General features: G+C 53.8%; 1 protein-coding gene across 2 annotated transcripts in view; it reads left to right on the top strand.

Moving 5' to 3' along the window:
* LRIG1 (leucine rich repeats and immunoglobulin like domains 1) overlaps positions 1–19,518 on the top strand; it is a 119,012-nt gene that overhangs the window by 76,888 nt on the left and 22,606 nt on the right. For both annotated transcript variants that reach the window (XM_079935012.1, XM_079935011.1), the window contains 6 exons: positions 3,506–3,643; positions 5,903–6,046; positions 7,539–7,682; positions 10,458–10,601; positions 13,498–13,641; positions 16,058–16,138. In XM_079935012.1, the coding sequence (XP_079791138.1) occupies positions 3,506–3,643; positions 5,903–6,046; positions 7,539–7,682; positions 10,458–10,601; positions 13,498–13,641; positions 16,058–16,138 (795 nt within the window). The remainder of the gene's footprint in view (positions 1–3,505; positions 3,644–5,902; positions 6,047–7,538; positions 7,683–10,457; positions 10,602–13,497; positions 13,642–16,057; positions 16,139–19,518) is intronic.

Below are 19,518 nucleotides of genomic sequence, written 5' to 3'. Positions count from 1 at the left end.
TTCATTCCAAGCAATGGGAAAGGCAAGTGCAAAGGTCGTGAGTCAGGCGTCTGCCTGCCGTGTCTGAGGGCCAGTGTGGGGGGCAGAGTACAAGGCGGAAGAGTAGGAAGTGAGCAGCAAGGCAAGTGCGCGGCAGACCACAGGGGCCTCGGAGGCTATCGTAAGGACTTCTCCTGAGTGAGACAGGAAAGCCGTCATCTGAGTTTTAGGCAAACAAGTCCTGTGAGCTGGCTGATTTTTGCTTTGTTTTGTTTTTAAATTGTAGTAAAGCACACATTACATGAAATTTACCGTCTTACTCATTTTTTAAGTATACAGTTCAGTAGTGTTAAGTACACTCGTGTTGTGTAATCAATGTCCAGAGCTTTCTCCATCTTGGAAAATGAAAACTCCAAAATTATTAAACAGCTCCCCGCTCCCCCTCCCCCCAGCCCCTGGCAACCGCCGCTCTACGTTCTGTCTCAATGAATTTGACTACTCTAGGTACTCATGGAAGTGGAGTCATAGGGTTTTTCATTTTAATGCAGTGTCCTCAAGATTCATCCGTGTTAATAGCGTGTGTCAGAACTTCCTTCCTAAGGCTGAATGATAGTGCTTTGTATGTGTACACCTGTCATGTTTGTCCGTCCGTCCGTCCGTCCATCCATCCATCCATTGGGTTGCTTCACCTTTTGGCTACTGTGAATAATGCTGCTATAAACATGGGTGTACAAATAACTCTTCGAGATCTGCTTTCATTTCTTTTGGATGAACACCCAGAAGTAGATTGCTGGGTCACACGCTGATAATTCTGTGCCTAATTTTTCGAAGAACTACCGCACCATTTTCTTCAGCAGCTGCGCCAGGATTCCAGTTTCTCCACATCCTCCGCCCCGCATACCATTCCGGAGTTTTTTTTTGTAATAGTAGCCATGCTGTGGGCGCGAGGTGCTATCTCGTTGCATTTCCCTAACACTTAGTGAAGTTGAGCGTCTTTTCACGTGCTCATTCGCCATTTATCTTCTTTGAAGAAATGTCTATTCAAGCCCTTTGCACGTTTTTTGATGGAGTCGTTTGGGTTTTTCGTGTTGTTGCTGTTGAGTTGTAGTTCCTGTGTCTTCTAGATATTCACTCCTCATCAGATAGGTGATTTGCAGATGTTTTCTCCCATTCTGTGAGATGTCCTGACAGCATCTCTACGTCTGCTGGCTTGAGAATAGCCCATAAGGGCAAGGCTGGAAGGTCTAGCCAGTCGCCTGGTTACCTTAGCACTTCTGAACGAGAAAATTTAGGATCACCGTTCTCTGCACCCCCATCTGTCGTCTCCAGGTCCTGTGGACCCCTCTTCTTCTTCTCTTGTGTCTGTCTCTCTGTTGCCACCACCTCTCACCTGGTCCCCTGGGACATGGATGCCCTACTCCTCAGGGCATCTGCGAGGGCTTGCCTGATGTGGTCCCCCTGCCTCTGCCCGGCCCGTCTCCTGCCAGCACGCACATCCCACCCTCTGGAGCTGGCCCCGGCAGCCTCTTCCGGCAGAATCCTCCCCAGCTCCGCCCTCCCTCCCGGCAGGTCTCATCCGTCCTCGCTCCCACGCTCCGCTCCGTTGTTTCTCATCTCCATGGCTGCCTCTTCTGCTCAACAGGGACCTCTTTCCAGTGTATGAAAGAGACCCATCTTCATCACAGCATCCTTCCTCCAGCCTAGGCCTGGCACAGAGCAGGGGCCCAGAACATGTTTGATTCAGTGCATAAATACACAGACGAGAAAAAAGAAGGAAGGTGTAAGATGAAAGAGCTAGAGGAGAGGACGGGGTGGAGGGGCAGTGGGAGAAGTGGGCGGGGGCTTGCAGCTGTCCCGTGGTCCCTTGGACTGTGTATGGTCCCTCTTTGTGTGACTTGGGGCCAGCGGCGCCCCTTCCCTTCTTTCCTCAGACCTTCTTTTCCCAGCTCCCTGGTACTGCATTCAGAGTTCCTGGATGAGGCTCAGCTCTACTCCCTTTATTTCTTGTTCTTTTTTCCCATACTTTACATAATAAAGGTCTTCTTTTCTATTCTTTTTTTCTTTTTCTCTTGGAGTCAGAAAACTGAAGAGACTATCTTTATTAAGAAGTTAATAAAGAACTCAAAGGAAGTAGGTTGGGGGTGGGGCACATGGAGGGAAAAGGAGCCTCTCATTCTGTTGTGGCTTTGCTGTGTGTAAAGGAGCTGTACCCTTGTAAATGGATTTTTGGGTTCAGGGCCTGGGAGAGAGGGGAAGAAAACAAAGGCGTCGGCGAGAAGCCCCAGAGCTTCTGGGAAAGAGGGCCTTGTTTATGCCTGTTGGAAACGATTTGGTCAAGTGTTTGTTTAAGAGAGATGCCACTTGGTTAGCGACGCCTGGCTCACTTGTATCGTGTTCAAGAATGCTTTGATTGGCTGGAGACCCCGATACTGTTTACTCAGAAACTGGCCTGAGTGAAAGGCTGGAGCCCAGAGGCCCAGTGCTACCACTCCACAGATTCTGAAATATCTGAGTATTGGGATCGGGGCCGCGGTGGTTTGAATCTGCCAGGCAGACCGAAACCCACATGGGGGCCACCTGCTCCCTCCAGCCTTGGTTAGCGTCTGTCGAATTTCTCCTGATTAATAAATACTGGTTGGCGGGTTAGACTGCAGGATTTTTTAGAAAGAGGGTTAAAGGACAAGTAAGTCTCGGAGGGAGATAAACACTGAACACTTATGTGAACATCTGCCAGACACAGCAGTGTGGTTCAGGTGGGATCCTCCATATCCTTGAAGTAAAGGGTGTGGCCCCATCTTCCAGATGAGGAAACTGAGGAACAGAGCTATCAAGAGTGTGGAGTTGGAGGTGCAGGGGATTCGATTCCAGTTGGACCCAGCACTGAGTTCCTGTGTCCCTTATTAGATTGTCAGGATTTTGCAATCTTTTTTTCATCCCTTGTGCCTGTCGCCCCGCCTGGTACATGGCAGGTGTTGGTAAAATGTGAGGTATGTGATGATGCGTTCAGTTGGATTAATCTGAACTCTGGGCTCTGGTGCCTGCATTCTTGTAAGTGATGGGGTTGGACTAGGTTCTGAAGATTCTAGATGCGAGCCACATCAGAAGCTGGCTGGTTGCACTGGGCACATCCTTTGTGGGAAGGTGTACCAGTAAGATCTGAGTGCTGTTCATGCCAGGCGGCTCTCCACACGTCCGAAACATCACTCCTGTGTTCCTGTCCTTGGGGAGAGTAGCCTGGCTTAGAACTTGGGCAGACAAACTTGTCACAGACAGAGAATTTGACATTCTGTCTAGCTCCCAGTCTGCGGGTAAGAACTTGATGGAAAGAGGGATGGGAGATGTCGTTTAAGTGTGCCACGGCTAAGACCCGACGCGGCCAAATAATAATAAAAAGGGAGTGTCATAGCGTTTGTAATTTTCTGAAATTGCAAAGCAGCTAGGGAAAAAAATGTCTGGAAGAAGTGTTAAGGAAAATAGTTTCTTTGCAAAATGACATGCTGGACTCACCTTCCTTTGTGTGTCTTAGGCAACACAATAGGATCCGCAGCGTGGAAGGGAGTCAGCTGAAGGCTTACGTTTCCTTGGAAGTGCTGGATCTAAGCTCCAACAACATCACAGAGATCCGGAGCACCTGCTTCCCGCACGGGCTGCCCATAAAGGAGCTGTAAGTGCCTTGGGTCTGCCGGCAGCCCCCAGGTCTGGACGCAGGTGGACGTTCCCTCCTCTCCTCCAGCGTGGCCCGGCTGAGTCAGTGGGACGGGCACACACCTCCCTTGTCTTCCCGCAGCAGGGCAGGGGGCAGGAGACCCAGGTCCGTAGTCCTCTGTTAGCCCATTCATAGAGCATCTCCAAGTCCAGCAGCGTTATTCTGGCTGTAGACGTGGCTGAGGAAGCCTGGGGCGGGGAGATGTTCAGTAGCCTAACAGACTGACCATTTAAGAGCAGACTCTAGGCCTGAAATATGTGGCTGTGTTGACCACAAAGCCTGTTTCCTTTCTCCTTCACTGGGCTGCCTCCCACGAAAGCTTAGAACAAAGGTCTGGGGGTAGTTAGATGAGTGACATGGGAGCGAAACCTCTCTGCAGAGGCTCAGCCAGCCAGTGCTCATGCATCCTCTGAGTTCTCTTGAGCTTCTCCGTCGGTCTGTTTCTCTTCTGCCCATCCTACTGCCCCATCTCACACCCCACCAGTTGGCAGACAGAAGAAAAACAGTCAAAGCCTGTTTAACCCACCGCTTATTGGTAGGAAAATGTTGCTTTGGGGAAGAAACTGAAAACTCAGGCTAAAAGGCACGTTCAGGGGACAGGTGAGTCCCCATCCCCTGCATTATTAGTGAGCGCTTTGGAGGATTCTTCGTGAGGCTGGCTTTAGGGGTCGTTGTGACCCGTGTGCTCAGAGGCCAAGGCCAGGCACACAGATTTGTTGAGATCCCCGAGGAGAGGAGCGGTTTCTTTCTTAGGCTGCGTCAAAACACCAGAGTTGGAAAAAGGAGGCCTTGGCTAATCCTTCGGCCGATGTGGCAGTGCTCAGCCCTCAGTGAGGGCTTTTGAAAGGTGTCCGGCTGCCACCTGGCACTGACTTGTTTGGGACAGAGAAACCACCACTGCTATATTGCATTGCAGTGACCTTCTCTCTCTCTGCCTGAAAGCAGGGGATGTTGTACTTTGGCACATGCTGGCCGGTATATCTTCATCGCACAGACTCTTCTTCTTTCATCTGGAGTGTTAAGAACAAACAGTCCAGCTCCGTTCGCACAGAATCCTCATGTGCCCTGTCCTGGCCGCTGCCTGATGGAGACGAAGAATGCCTTCTTCCATTCCGTTCTCCAATGTCAAAAATGCTCTCTGGTCTTTTTTCTCTTTTGCTTAAGCCACAAAAAGCACCATTGGTCTAGGGAAGGTAGAAGGAAAAGTGTTGGGGATAACTTCTCATAGGAAAGACCAAATCGTTACCCCCTTTTCTCTCCTTTTTTCCCCCTTCCTTGATGTAATTTACATACAACAGAATGCACAGACCTTAGCTGCCCAGTGCGTTGCGTTTTGAGGGGAGGTGCCCCTTGCCCATGTAATCCTGTAGGTGGACATCCCATGCAACTATTGCTTGTTTTTTAAAGGGATTCCATGCAGACCCCTTAAAACAATTTTTTTTCATTGAGATACAGTTGATTTTATAGTATTATATAAGTTTCAGGTGTACAGCCTAGTGATTCAGAATTTTTATAGATTATAGTCCATTTATAGTTGTTATAAACTATTGGGTATATTCTGTGATGTACAATATATCCTTGCAGCTTATTTATTTTATACCTAGTAGTTTGTACCTCTTAATCCCCCTCTCCCCTCCCCTCTCCCCACTGGTAACCACTCATGCAGATCTCTAACTAGAATGTTTCTCTGACACATTTAAAATTATTTAAATGAATTGGTTTTTGTGCATTTACATGTCATACAATGAGACCCACTTCAAAATTAAAGGCTGTTTCTCCAAATTATGACATCCACTCTGACCTTGCTTCGCAGTGGACTTTCTGCTGCCTAAGGTTCTTCTCACCGACCTTGAACCCTAACTCTTGGGTAGTGGGTGCGAGGGACTCCTGCAGCGGCCCAGCTGGGGTGTGAGGATGGCTGGGGTGGAGGTAACTGACTTCCCTCCCACCCTCCTGGGGTAAACCCCTCCGGCCACGAGCAGAGCGAGCTCTGGGCTCAAACAGGGCTTCTGTGGAGCCTGACAAGGATGATCCTGACACCTGAGTCTGGGAGTAGAGGTGAGCTTTGCAGCCTCGGGACGACAGATGTCTCGTTGGAAACCCATCCTTCTGGGTGTGTTTCAGCTCATTTTCCTAACTCAGGCAGGTCTGGTGTTGGTAACAGAATGAGGAAGGCCTCCTACTGACCACCGCATTTTCTCTCATGAATCATTCCAGCAACCTGGCAAGCAACCGGATCGGCACCCTGGAGTCGGGAGCGTTTGACGGTCTGTCACGGTCGCTGCTAACGCTTCGGCTGAGCAAAAACAGGATCACCCAGCTTCCTGTGAAAGCATTCAAGTTACCCCGGCTGACACAACTGTGAGTACGGAGACCTGCACTTTAATTCAGCTTAGCCACACTTCACGGAGGCCAGATTTCCCCCAGGACCTCGATCCAAATGCACCCCCTTCCCCGCTGCCCCTCGGTCAGGCTGTGCATCCACTACCGTGGACGCAGAGCCTAATAAACGCAGATGAGAAGCTGGGTCTGGTGCCTGCGGGCCGCCCCAGGTTGCCCAGGAAGGATCCACCGAGGACGTACATGCCTGTCCTCATCGGCACTTTCCGAAACGCAGTGCGGAATCCTGCTGCCTAGCTGATCCTGGCTGATGCTTAGACTGTGGGCGTGGGGTTCCTTGTTTATCTCCGAGGTTGTTGTGTTTCTTGAAGGCACCCGGATAATCTGTACTGTGGACATTACAGAGTCCGGCACTGCTCGGGCAGTTTGAGAGGAAGTCAGTGTAGCCAGCGGTAGGAAGCAGGAGATGGGTCACCACCTTCATCTCCTTAATCTCAGAAGGTAGTTAATGGATGGTTTTTTTTAAATGAAAGGGTGTCATGGTTTACTTTTTCGACCAGCACGGCTGAGTGCCCTCCTAGAATGGCCCAGGGTTTGGAGTCAAGAGAACCTCTATTTACCAGAACCTGATGGACTGTTTGTCCCCTGGTTGTTTTGTTGGCCGGTGTCCTTTTTTTGTATCAGAAGAGTGCCACCTCGGGAAAACAAGCTGATAATCGATGTTTGGTTTAAGCGGAACAACACAAGTGTTCACGGCCAGCTTTGGCGGCAAGACGGGGTGTGCCCCGCCCTGCTCCCTCCCGCCGCCCCGACACACCTGAGCGGCGGGCCCGGCCATGCCCTCTCCAGTGCTAGAGAAGCTCTCTGGATGCTCAGGGCCGTATGTGGGTCATGAGACGTTGCAGAAGTAGTTGGGGAAATGCAAGGGCTTTCTGGCCAGGCTGTGTGCTCCCTTCCTTGAGTGTTACCGATGGAGCCAGTTCACCCAGATTCCTGAGATCTTTTGGCTCCGTGAGGCTTCAGCGCACGGGGGTTGGAAGCCCGTGTGTACGCTTCGCAGTGCGCCCAGATGCCCGCCCCTGAGGGCAGTCGCTTCTCTCCATCAGTAGAGACCTGAGTAGTGCCTCGGTGGGAAATGTCGTTGCCGTTTGATACCCGTTGGTTAGATTTTTCCTGGGTTGAGGCATCTGGTCTGGGTCTCTGCTGCTGAGTTACGAGGCAGCTCACCTAAGACGTTCACCTCCTGAGTCATACCCCCTCCTCACTGCAGAGTCATGGGTGCTTGGGGGAGAAATGGGAGCACTCGCTCATTCGGGGGTGCGGTGGGCTTCTGGGAGCTCTGGGCCCCCCTTTCACCAGTTAGCAATGGCCCGTCAGCGTCTGCATGCACGTGGGCGTGCACGTCTGTGGTACGTCTCGGCTTCCCGGGATTGTCTCTGGGGACCGCGTGGCGATGGTTGTAGGCGGGGCCGTGGGTGGGGGACGCTCTGAACCGCTGGCTTCGTCTCTTTAGGGACCTCAATCGGAATCGGCTCCGGCTCATCGAGGGCCTGACGTTCCAAGGGCTCGACAGTTTGGAGGTGCTGAGGCTCCAGCGAAACAACATCAGCAGGCTGACGGACGGCGCCTTCTGGGGTTTGGCCAGGATGCAGGCGCTGTGAGTGCGGGCCCGCGCTGGGGATTCTTGCAGGCGCTGAGGGACCACTTAGGACCTCGGCCGGACCCAGCCCCTGCCCTTTGGGACTTCAGCTGGGCGCCACCCAGTGTCTTTGGGGACTTCGCCAAACCTCAGGGTGTTTTTCTTGCAGGTTAAGAAAATCTCTTGGGGGGAGTTTCATTGGATTCAGTGAAGCGAGTTGGTTCGGGAGGTTGGAAGAGGGGCTGTTTTGCTGGGGCTGCTTCCCCTCCCCGTTTCCCCTCCCCTTGTTAACCCAGCACAAGTGCACGTGCCCGACGCAGTGAGGCCAAACAATACCAAAACGTCGGAGTTTGGAGCAGAGAAAGGTTTATTGCGGGGCCGTGCAAGGAGACGGATGGCTCGTGCCCCCAAAACCCCGAACTCCCCAGAGGGTTTCAGCAAAGCATTTTTAAAGGCCAGGTGAGGCAGGGGCGTGGCTGGTTGTTGTTTGTCCTTGCAGCTTAGGGTGTAGGTCAGGTCCCGATGTTCCTGTAAACCTCCAACAATACAAATGTTAGTCTCTGTTCTGCAACTTTTTATCTCTATGTGAATACAAAAGTGTTAACACCTTTAAAGGTCAGAGCCTTGAAAATGGGCTACCCTGTATATTTCACGCTACAGGCAAGATTCTTAACTGGAAGCAAAAGCAATAGAAGGCGAAGGTTAAAGTAAAAGAGGCATCTGACATGGAGTCAGATTTGTTCTTCCCTATTAGACCCCCACCCTGCCGCCTTGGAGGACAGTGGTCTCCCTTCCCACATCCTCTCCTGTATCGCGCACGCCACAGGAAGTTCCCTCTCTCCTCACTTTGGGTTTGACCATCTTTCTTGATGTGCAGGTGGGCCAAAAATGTATAGTTCATCCTGAGAGATTTATTTATGTTCTGTGAACTAATGAAGCCACTCGCTGCAGATGTTCCACTTTTATCGAGGGAGCGCTCGCTCCAGCCAGATGTGGACAATCACGGGGCTTGCCTGCCTGTGGAGGGATGGAAAAGCATCCGGAGAAGGGCAGACGAGGCAGTTACCAAGCTTCAGCTTTTCAGCATTTACATTTATTTATTTTTAATCAAAAGAAACATTTACTCACAGTTGAACAAAATCAAATTGTAAAGAAAAGTAGTTGTTGCCGCCCACCAATCCCAGCTGCCATTCTCTCTTTCCCCCAGTTCCACCCCCATGAGGCAAGCAGTCACTTCCATTCATTCTCTTTTTGGGGTTTTCTATTTGTAGTGGTTACTTCCCAGTTAATACACTTGTACCACTACCTTGATGTGTTACCGTGAGATTTCTTGCTTTATTGTCAATGATTCAGCTCGCTCAGGACACCCCCATGCCCTTCCAGTCTCTACAAGTTACATCACTCCGTTTAAGCTTTTTATCAGTTATCTTTGCAACTGATACAAAAAACAAAAACTCCAGGTCCGGTTCCATCAACCCTCTGAGCCGTCCTCATTATCAGGAGCATCTCTCGATATGCACACCGTCACTCACACACACACACGCACACGCACACGCACACGCGCACGCGCACGCGCACACACACACTTTTTGTAAAATGACATCCTTAGCACTGCTGTTTTGCTTCTCCCTCTCTTCGTTGTTCACCTTTGCGTGGCTCTGCCTCTGTTTTTACATATTCGAACACGCTTTTCCTTGACATTCTTAAAACTGTCATTTTGGACTTTGGAACCCAGGTGGTCATGAGCTGGGAGGGCCGGGAGTCAGAATTCTCAGAAGAACATGGAGTCCTTAGCACATGACATTTGGGTTTTACGGTGAACAAATTCATACCAGTTGGGGGGTGAAGAAAGAGTTGCCTTAGAGGTTATTTATAAATTAAAGGCTAACCTTTTGAGCAGAGGCAGAAAAAGGACGATGGATAAAAGTGAAACCTGGTTGCCTGAAGCCCTTGTAATACTGAACGTGGAGCAGCATTTGAAGTAGTAGCTTCTGTTCAAGAGGCCAGTCCCATGGGGCGGAGTTGTCCGTGGCCGGGCTATGCGGCGTCGAGAAGCAGGATGGTAGTAACGTCCCTCCGTAATTTAGCAGGAGCTCAGTTCCCAGCACGATGCTGAGTCGCTGACCTGCGTTCTCTTCCTTCTCAGCACAGCCCTGTGGAGTCGATACTTCTTGGGTATCTCCACTTTATGGTTGTTCAGGCTCCTTCAACCAGCCAGGTGGCAGAATTGAGAATTAAATCCCAGTAGTTTGACCCCAGAGCTCAAACCGTGTTTCTTGGCGCAGTGGTCCAGAGCCCAGGCTTGGTTAGCGAGGCCCAGGTTTGAATTCTGGCTGAGCTGGGAATGAGCGTTAGGCAGGTTCCCTAGCTTCTCCCAGCCTCAGTCTTCTCATCTGCAAGATGGGGATAATGATGCGAGCTTCCTCCTCATCGCTCTTCTTTCTCTTTCTGGAGTGGGCTTTGCCTTCTGCTCGGAGCTCCTCTGCCTGTGTGTGTGCTGGTTCGCTTGTACTCGGCTGGTAAGGTTGCTTCTAGGAGCTTCCCCTTGGCCTCTGAGCTCTCTCAGTCGGCCTGGGTCCTCACCGCCATCTGCGTTGCTTTGAGTGTCTTCTCCTGCCCCCCAGACAGGTGTGCACACACACATGTAGGTGCGCACACTCCCCTCACTAATCTCTCCAGCAGTGCTATCGGATCCTGGGTGACGCCGGGGAGCCGCTCCTTCGCCGTGGGTTGGGTGGGTGCGTGAGCCCCCGGGGGTCCACGCTCACCCCGCGCACGTGGCCGTCATTGCAGGCACCTGGAGTACAACAGCCTGACGGAGGTGAACAGCGGCTCGCTCTATGGCCTCACGGCCCTGCACCAGCTCCACCTTGGCAACAACTCCATCTCCCGGATCCACCGCGACGGCTGGAGCTTCTGCCAGAAGCTGCACGAGCTGTGAGTGTCCCCTCCTGGCTCCGCAGGTGCTTTGTGGACACGGCCCGGAGGTGACTCCTCCAGAGCCCGGGGAACTCTGGGCCGCGCGTCCCATGGCACGGCGGGCTTGGGGGTTCAGGGGCCTGTTGCGGAGGGAGGAAAGAGCCCCCAGCAGGCAGGCCCAGAACGGGACCCCGAGGCCCCGCGGATCGCAGCCACTGGGGCCTCACGCCCACCTCATCTCTACTCTTCGCCCCAGTTCACGTTAGCAGGGGCTGCTGTCGAAGGGTGGCTGTTCTGAGAGCCTCTGTCTACGAATGGCTCCACCACGTAACACGTGCTTCTCTCACGAGAGGGGCTCCGGGCAGGCCTCGGCGATACTGCATGTTCGGTTCCAGACCACCTCAGTAAAGCAAGTCACACACTTTTTGGCTTCCCAGTGCATAGAAAAGTATCTTCATGCTATACTGTAGTCTGTTAAGTGTGTAGCAGCATGATGTCTTAAAAAATTATCTTAATTAAAGATACAGATCTTAATTAAAAAATACTTCATTGCTAGAAAATGCTGTCCATCATCTGACTACACAGGGTTGCCAAAACCTTCAATTTGGTTAAAAAAAAAAAGGCAATATCTACAAAGCGCAATATAGCAAAGAGCACTAAAACGAGGTGCGCCTGTATTGGGGCTCAAACACAGAAAGGACAGTGAACCCGAGGGACGGTGACACACTGACAGTGGGAGAATTTCTACGTGCATGTAGTTTCTGTCATGTGGTTTCTGTCGTCCTTCCCCTGACAAGTGGCCCAGGCACCTGGCTCCTTCTCCTCCCCAGCTTTGGGTCCCTCGGCCTGGTGGCGAGGCTCCCGTGCAGACGGGAATGTGTGCTTATACTTCACGTAAAGAGATTTCCCCCACGGGGCTCCAGGCTGGGACTCGGATGCCCTGAGCTGGCACCCAGGGTCCCTGACACCCGCAGTGACAGGCTCTCTCCTGGGTGGGGAGGGGCTGGGGCCTGGGCTATCCTGCCATGTCCCGGTGGGTCGCTGATCGTGAAAGCAGCATTTCCTGGGACTTGGTGGACACAGTCACGTCCCTTTGTTTTAATCCCACGTCTAGAAGATTGGGGTTTTTGGAGGAAGAAAAGTAGCTCCTCAACATGGTTTTCATCTCAGTATGTTCAAGGTTGTTCAATTCTGGTGTGGTCCAGTATGTTTATTTTTTTTTTTTTAAGACAGTTTGGGTGGGTTTTCTTTTTTCTAGGCTTGACTGTAGGGAAAGGCTCACCCGCTGAGGTGAGTGATTACAAGTGCCAAGCCTGTCTTTCTTGTCTGTCTCTTGCCCTCAGCAGGCAAACTGAAGGGGATGTTTAAACCTAGTGCTGAGTCTTGCAGCTAGTGCTTTTATCTATTTGTCCATGTTCTTCCCCTCCACCAGCTCCCCTCCTTCCCCTCCCTTCCCCACCCATCCCACTCTGACCTGGAGTTTATATTTCAGTGAGTCCATCATTACCTAATGCAGAAATCAATAGTCCCACCTCTTTCCTGTGGCTGGCTTTCGTGTGTGTGTGTGTGTGTGTGTGCGCGCGCGCACGTGTGTGTGTGTGTGTGTGTGTGTGTGTGTGTGTGTGTTTTAACCCTTTGGGTTTAGCTTCCTGACCCTTCCAGGCAGTGCACCTGCACGGTGTTCTCACGTGGAATGGGATGGCTTCTGAAAGACTCTTCCCTCAGGCCCTGACCCCGCTAGGGAACTCCCAGGACCCATGGTTTTCCGCTGTCCAGGCCTGGGAGCCACAGGGAAGCGGGAGAGGTCTTCTCAGCCCCCGGGGGCCCCGTACCTGCACAGGCTCTGAATCGCAGAGGGTGTGTGCGCCCTGGCGCTGAGGCAGCGGTGAGGGGCACACTCCCTCTGCCCTTCCAAAGGGGCAGAGAAGGTCACGGGAGTGTCCCCTGACCAGCCTAGCATTTTGCCCGACACCAGGTAACCTTGGAGCCAGATTCAGAGCTGCTTTCCACGTGTGTGTCCCGCCCCTCCTTTAAACTAAATTCTTTAATTGCAGGTGAGGATGTAATTTTGATCTCCTGCCAGGTCTCTGCAACTGACAGGCACCATGACTTATTTTTCCAGGAGAGAAAAACTGTCACTCCCTGCTACCTTTAAAAACTTGCTAATCTTCTCCGAATTTATTTTCCTTCCTCCTGCCCCAGCCCAGAGATTCCATTTTTTGAGGATAGATGACTAATATGCTAAGTAACCAACCCAGGGCTATGTCAGAGACGCAGGGACTGTGCTGGGAGGAAAGAAGGATTGATTCTGATGCTCAGGGAAGGTGTGTGATTGGGGGTGTGTTCCTTACTTACGGTAGGGGGATCATGCTAAGAGGCTGGCTTGGGTGAGGGCAAGGTAGCCCGGATGGGAGACTCTGGTCCCCCGGGCGCTGCCCAGGTGAGGCCTGCAGTTCAGTGAGGAAGGCTTGTTCCAGGCAGTGGCTGGTGGTGCCCTCTGCTGGCCGATGCTGGGAGGCTGTCCGGCTCCCTTGCTCACTATGAGAACCCGCTGGCGTCTTGTCCAGAGTCTCAGGCCACAGCCATGAGAGATCTGTCATGGCCTGAATCAGGACCAGCCATGGACACCAGGTGCATGCAGGGGTTGGAGCCTTGTGCTTCTTTGTTGTATGACCCTGTGCTGTGTAGTGCTCCCAGTTTACAGCCCTCCTTCCAGGAGTCAAAATGTATGGGTATCAAGCCCTGGTGGGTTTCTAGCTGTGAGACCATTTTGCCCTCGGGATCCTCGTGGGCGTATCCCTTCCCACTGGGACCTAGGTGACTGGCCGACCGTGGCTGTACGTTCGGGAGAAGAGGGGGAGGGCAATGCCGTGCAACCTGATTGCGATGTTTGCTTTCCCCTCCCCTCCCTCAGGATCCTGTCCTTCAATAATCTGACCCGGCTGGACGAGGAGAGCCTGGCTGACCTGAGTAGCTTGAGCATCCTACGCCTCGGCCACAACTCCATCAGTCACATCGCGGAAGGCGCCTTCCGGGGACTCAAAAGCCTGCGCGTCTTGTACGTCCTTCCCCGTTGGGTTGGTGGGAGAGCAGAATAGAGCACACCAGCTGCTTCACTGCATTCCCTTCTCATTGGTCTTGAGTCACAATTAGATCCAAAGCTGACCTGTGATGTGTGCCAGACTCTCAAAGTTTCATGTAATAAATCGAAAAAGAGCTGGTTGAGCAGAAAAGTGTCCCTCATTCCCCCCGGGGTGGTGCCTAGAGTGATGACGACTCAAAGAAAACTGTCATCACCACGCACTGGTTCCTGCAGTGCGCTTGGCGGGACGTGGGGTCCGGCAGTGGGAAAGGTTCCCCAGGCTGCGCGCTGCCGCCCCCAGATCAGCAGCCTTGGGGCCGTCTTTCCCATCCTGAGCCTTCCCGCTGCGACTTCCACGTTTCAGTCCTGAGTATTTCTATCTGAGCCAGGGCAATCCTGAGGCTCGTGTCTTGGGCTAGCGTCTCAACTTCTTCAGCATATAGCCTGCATCCAGGACGCCCGTTTCCAGAAGAGGTGATGAGGGAATCCCGTGTCTCTCCCGGAGCCTTTTTAGGGTCATTTAACACAATGGAGATGATCATGTCATTTCCCTCGAAGTTCCCCGTGAGGTGGAGGGAGTTGCCAGGAGTTGCTGCAGGGTGCTTTTCTGGGACTTCAGAAAATTTTCTGGGCTTTTCTGGGCTTTCGAGAACTTCCAGGCAACAGAACAAGCAGCCATAAAGCGGGGGTTGGGGACGGTGGGAGCGGCATCTGGATTTCAACAGGCAGTGGCCGTGGGGTCTGAGGCCTCCCTCCCAGCTATGCCCCCTGCAGAAAGAGCGGCCTATTCCGGCGTGCCGGGGAGGAAGGCCTTTGCACTTGCGCTTAGCAGAGGCGGCAGAGGCTTCCTGCCAGGCCGTCGTGGAGGAGTGAGAAAGAGCCCGACGCCAGGCTGCTCAAGCCGAGGTCAGCCTCGGAGCCATGGCAGTGCTGAATGACAAGGCCGGGACGTTCAGACTCAGGAGGCCAGAGAAATGAGAAAAAACCTTTGGTAGCTGGGGCTCAGAGCAGGGAGACACAGAGCAGCAGCCCCGGGTCCCGGGTGTTTCAGGACCAAGATAATGGGAGGAACCTGATGAAAGGACGAGGCCCTTCCAGCCTCAGGATCTCGGCTCTGAGCTTCCGCTTGTAAAGTAAAGGTCAGAATGAGCATTTCTCTCCAAGGTCTGAGCTCCCCTCCCCGCGGGCGCTCACGGGAGCCGAGAGCAGCATCCTTTCTGGTCCTGGCCCGCATCTCCTGAGGCTCAGGAGGGGAAGGTGTGGCGGAGCTCGTGGAAAGTTGGAGCGGGCCAGCCCAGGGCAGCATGGGGGCCTGGTCGCCAGGTGGGGTGTGTTGCCCGCTGGGGTGACCTGCCCTTGGAAGCTGGGGGAGGAAGCTGAGTCATTGGCCTTGTGATTTGCGTTGTTGGCGGAGACTGGGCCGAAAAGTTGGCCTGGTCCTCTGGTCTTGGCAATTGGGTCACCAGTCTGACTCAGCACCCAGATGTCGTCCCTGGCTGAGAGTCAGCACCTGTGCAGGCCCTGGGGGGAGACGGGCTCTGGGCGCCAAACCCACTAGAGAGGGCCCTGTGCTGGGGCCTCTTTCTTCCCTGTCCTTTCCTCCATGTGCCTTCTGCAGTTTCTCGGTCAAGTCCAGGAAAGGGACCCTGGCTGGGGTGAAAGCAGGTGGGAACCTTAGGGAACCTTTCGGACTCATTCTCAGAGCAGTGGACAGAGGTCCGCTCTTTGGGGGCAGAATCCAAAGCAGGCTTTCCCCTGGGGCCTGGCATGTGCCCACTGGGGAGCAGCACATGCAGCTGGGGAGCTGCCAGTCCAAGGCCTACGTCAGCTGTGTTGCGAGGCTGAGAAAGCCAGTTCTCACGGCAGGGTGGCTCAGTGGTCATGCCCCTAATCTTTTTTTTTTAATTAATTAATTTATTTATTTTTGGCTGTGTTGGGTCTTCGTTGCTGCACGTGGACTTTCTCTAGTTGCGGCGAGCGGGGGCTACTCTTCGTGGCGGTGCGCAGTCTTCTCATTGCGGTGGCTTCTTTCGTTGCAGAGCACGGGCTCTAGGCGCGCGGGCTTCAGTAGTTGTGGCACGTAGTCTCAGTAGTTTTGGCTTGCGGGCTCTAGAGCACAGGCTCACTAGTTGCGGCGCACGGGCTTAGTTGCTTCGCGGCATGTGGGATCTTCCCGGACCAGGGCTCAAACCCGTGTCCCCTGTATAGGCAGGTGGATTCTTAACCACTGCGCCACCAGGGAAGCCCACGCCTCTAATCTTAACTGGATGTTCCGTTTGGGCACCTAGAACACACCGAGATGTTTTGAGCTTCTTCAAGGTGGCAGAATGGGTGTGAGTCTCTCTTCCTGCCACAGACTGAATGGTGAGCTTTCTGTCTGTCTCCTCCCCAGGGACCTGGACCACAACGAGATTTCGGGGACAATCGAGGACACCAGTGGTGCTTTCACAGGGCTTGACAGCCTCAGCAAGCTGTGAGTATCTGGGCGTCGGAAGATCCGTGGGGCTGGTGCATGGAGACGGCTCCACGGGCCCCTACACCCTGTGTTCTGCGCCCGCCCCTGGGAGCGTTGGCACATTTATCTTCTTTTGTTTGGGAAGGAAAGTCTGAATAGGGGGGCAGAAGGCATCCCACCTTCTCCCTGACCCACCACCTCATCACTGCCCTGGGTGTTGGTTTCTTTGGGGCTAGAGAGCTGGTGTTTGGAGGCCTGTTGGGTCTTTTCTCCCGTTCAATTCTTGACTGATGTGAAAACAGCCAACTTTTTTGTTGTTCTTTGCTCAAAGGAGTCTTGCCCTCTTACCGAATTTCTAGAAATTCTAAACGTCTAAAGCCAAGTAACTCTTGATGGTTTTGAGTCTTCGGGCAGTCTTTTTTGTTGTCAATCATAATCGTAAACGGAAACAATCATGACCATACAGTAGCTGTTTTTTATTCAAGGTTTCTGGTGTTTGGGGTTTGTTTTTCTATGCTCCTAGAATTTGCGAGGCGTGTGTGTGTGTGTGTGTGTGTGTGTGTGTGTGTGTGTGTGTGTGTGTGTGTGTGTGTGTGTGTGTGTGTGTGTGTGTGTGTGTGTGTGTGTGTGTGTGTGTGTGTGTGTGTGTGTGTGTGTGTGTGTGTGTGTGTGTGTGTGTGTGTGTTTCTGCTGCAGATGAGGACACACAGGGGAAGGGATTTTGCCCAAGATCACACAGCCGGTGAGCGGCAGGCCTGGGACTCACCCGTGTGGCCCCGAAGCCTTGGGCCTCCCCTAGTCCTACCCTCTTTCTGCATCTCCCCAGCACTCTCTACAGATGCCTCCCAAGGAACGTATAGGCACGGGGGTGGGAGCTGTTATCACTGTTCACTAGCTGCTGTGGGGGAGGGATTGGAGGAGGACAAGACAGAAGACGGCCCCCACTCCGTCTCCCCCAGCCTGTTGTGGTGACGGCGAGCCGAGCAGAGCACGAGGATAAAGTAAATATTTTGAAAGCAGCAGTGGAGGGCGAGGCTCCGGGAAAGCCCGTGGAGGCAGGGGCTTTCTGCAGAGTTAACGTTTCTAATTTGTTTTGAAAAGTGGGGTTTTTCACGCCTTTGCTAGTCTGGGAGTTGCACGCGTCAGCCGTTTTGGCTGTCTGAGGATTCGTTCTCTTCTTGAGGCTCCTGCGTTCTGATAGTGGGTCACAAATGCCTGTCGGCCTTCTTTTTCTCCCCTAAACAAATGCTCCTTTCTCCCCCACCTCCTGGGCCCTTTACCCAGCAGGTTTGGGAAGAGCCAGGACAGCACGACGGGGTGGACAGAGGCCTGTCATTGACCAGAGGAGCCTCAAGCTCGGGATGCAGCTGCGGGGATGGTGGAGCCGGCGTGCTGGGCGCCTGCGCAGCCATTCAACACAAGCCTTCTCTGCGGGGCCTGTCCCTGCGGTGGAACCTGGAGCCGGTTCTTGGGTGTCGCGGCTTCCAGGAGGCTCTTCCCTGCCAGCTGGGGGCGGTGACCCTTGAGGGCACTAGGGCTTCCGGTTCGGCAAAAGCCGTTCGCTGTCCGTAGCCTAGAGCCGCCTTCCTAATCGCCTGCTGTCTGTTCCCCAGCATGTTCTCCTACTGGACTAGGGTAACAGTCCGGCGTTTGACCCACTGGACTAGGGTAACAGTCCTGTGTAAAGTCCCAAGAAGGCAGCACGAGTGCCCGTAACCCTTGCTTGCACTGGCCGCTTGACGTGGGTGTTTGGAAGCAGTGGGTTCACGGTGACACTGTAAAATGCAGTGTCCAGTCTCCTCCCGCCCAGCCCCACTGATCAGGATCTTGGGCCTGGACGCTCTTGTATCCTTTTCCAAAAAAACCGGAGAGATGCACACAACTGGGGGAAAGCGGGACAGTGACAGTGGTTCCTTAATATGATTAAATATATGCAGTCATTTACTTAGGTGCCATGGTGTTGTGGTTATGTTGCAAAAGACAAAAAAAAAGAATCCTCTTCTTGGATAAAAAAAGAAAACTATGTGATAGATATTCCCAGTGGTCCAGCCCAGGTTGGCAGTGAGGAGTGGGCAGAGACGGAACAGGATTGGCACCATCAGGTGATGGTCGTAGCTGTGTGGCGGGCACGTGGGGCTCACGACACCCTCCCGTCTGCCTATGCGGGTGTGTGAAATCTTCCACATTAAGGGGGGAAAAGGAAGGCCCATGCTTTCCTGTGATCCGGGCGCACAGCTCCGGTTAGAAAGCACTGTGAGCGGGCCGTGGAGGCTCTTCCTGCCTCGTGAGGTGTGCCTGGCCCTTGGGGACGCCGGGCTTCTGGTTCCACATACACCAGCCTGTGTGCAGCCTGGAGCCGCCTTCCTAACGGCTAACGGTGTTGAGTCAGCGTTTGTTGAATGAAGCGGGGAGGAACCCGTGCTGCTTTGGTCTCCCCAGAGCAATGCGCGGACGCTCCGCGGCGTGGCCGTGCCACCGAGAGGCCCTGTTTAAGCGGCCTGGGGGTGAGTCTGTCGGACCCATTACAAATGGGGGGGGCTCACATCAGCCAGGAGGGGGGCAGTCCCTCTAGAGCCGCTGGTGGGCTCGGCGGTGGAAGCAACTGAGGGGCGGAGGTCAGAGACCTCCCTCAGAAGGGAAGGTGGACACGCTAGCTGGCCTGCACTCTCTTACTTGAGGACCCGGGGTTCTCCCTGCCGTGCCCGAGGGCAGCCCGAAACTAAAACGTCTTCCAGGAAAGGAACAAGTGAGCAGCGGAGCCATAAAAGGCTTCCGTCTGCGAAGCCTGCCCTGCCCTTCATTTTTCCAGCTGCTGAACACAGCCATTTGGGAGGGTTCCTCAGTGCGGAGCTTCCTGGCAGGGCGTTCATTACACGCACCCAGCCGACGCCCCTCCTTGCAGAATGCTTTTGGAACACCTGCTGGGGGCCTGCTGAGCTCATAGCCCGGGGAGGAGGGGAGGCAGGGTTTCTGGAGCACAGGTCAGCCGCAGAGGGGAGGGTTCGGTCACTTAAAGACGAAGAGGAGGCAGGTGCCGCCCCGTGGTTCCAGCTCTCTCCGGGGCATTCCTGGGGGCAGGGGGCCGAGTGACACAGCAGTAGCCGCTGCCCTTCAGCCTTCCTGGGGTGAAGGCGGCAAGAGCCGGAAGACCCTTGGCTGGGTTGGCGGGGCTGGGGGAGAGGGTGTGATAGGTGATCCCCAGGGTCACCGTCTGCTCCACGTCGCTGGCGCGGGGGACGTGGGGCCGGCTCTGCCTTCCGGGAGCCATCGATCAGGTGCGCCACGTCTCCGCTGCCCACCGGCACGTGGCACACAGGCACGGGGACACACCTGGCCCACAGCCCCAGCTCTCCCGTGCGCACACAGCGGCCTGTCACTGGAACCACAGTCTGCCAGCC

This window comes from Stenella coeruleoalba, assembly GCF_951394435.1.
Source record: "Stenella coeruleoalba genome assembly, chromosome: 10".
NCBI lineage: Eukaryota > Metazoa > Chordata > Mammalia > Artiodactyla > Delphinidae > Stenella > Stenella coeruleoalba.
Note: the sequence above shows the minus strand (reverse complement) of the source record. Positions and strands in the feature narration are given on the sequence as shown.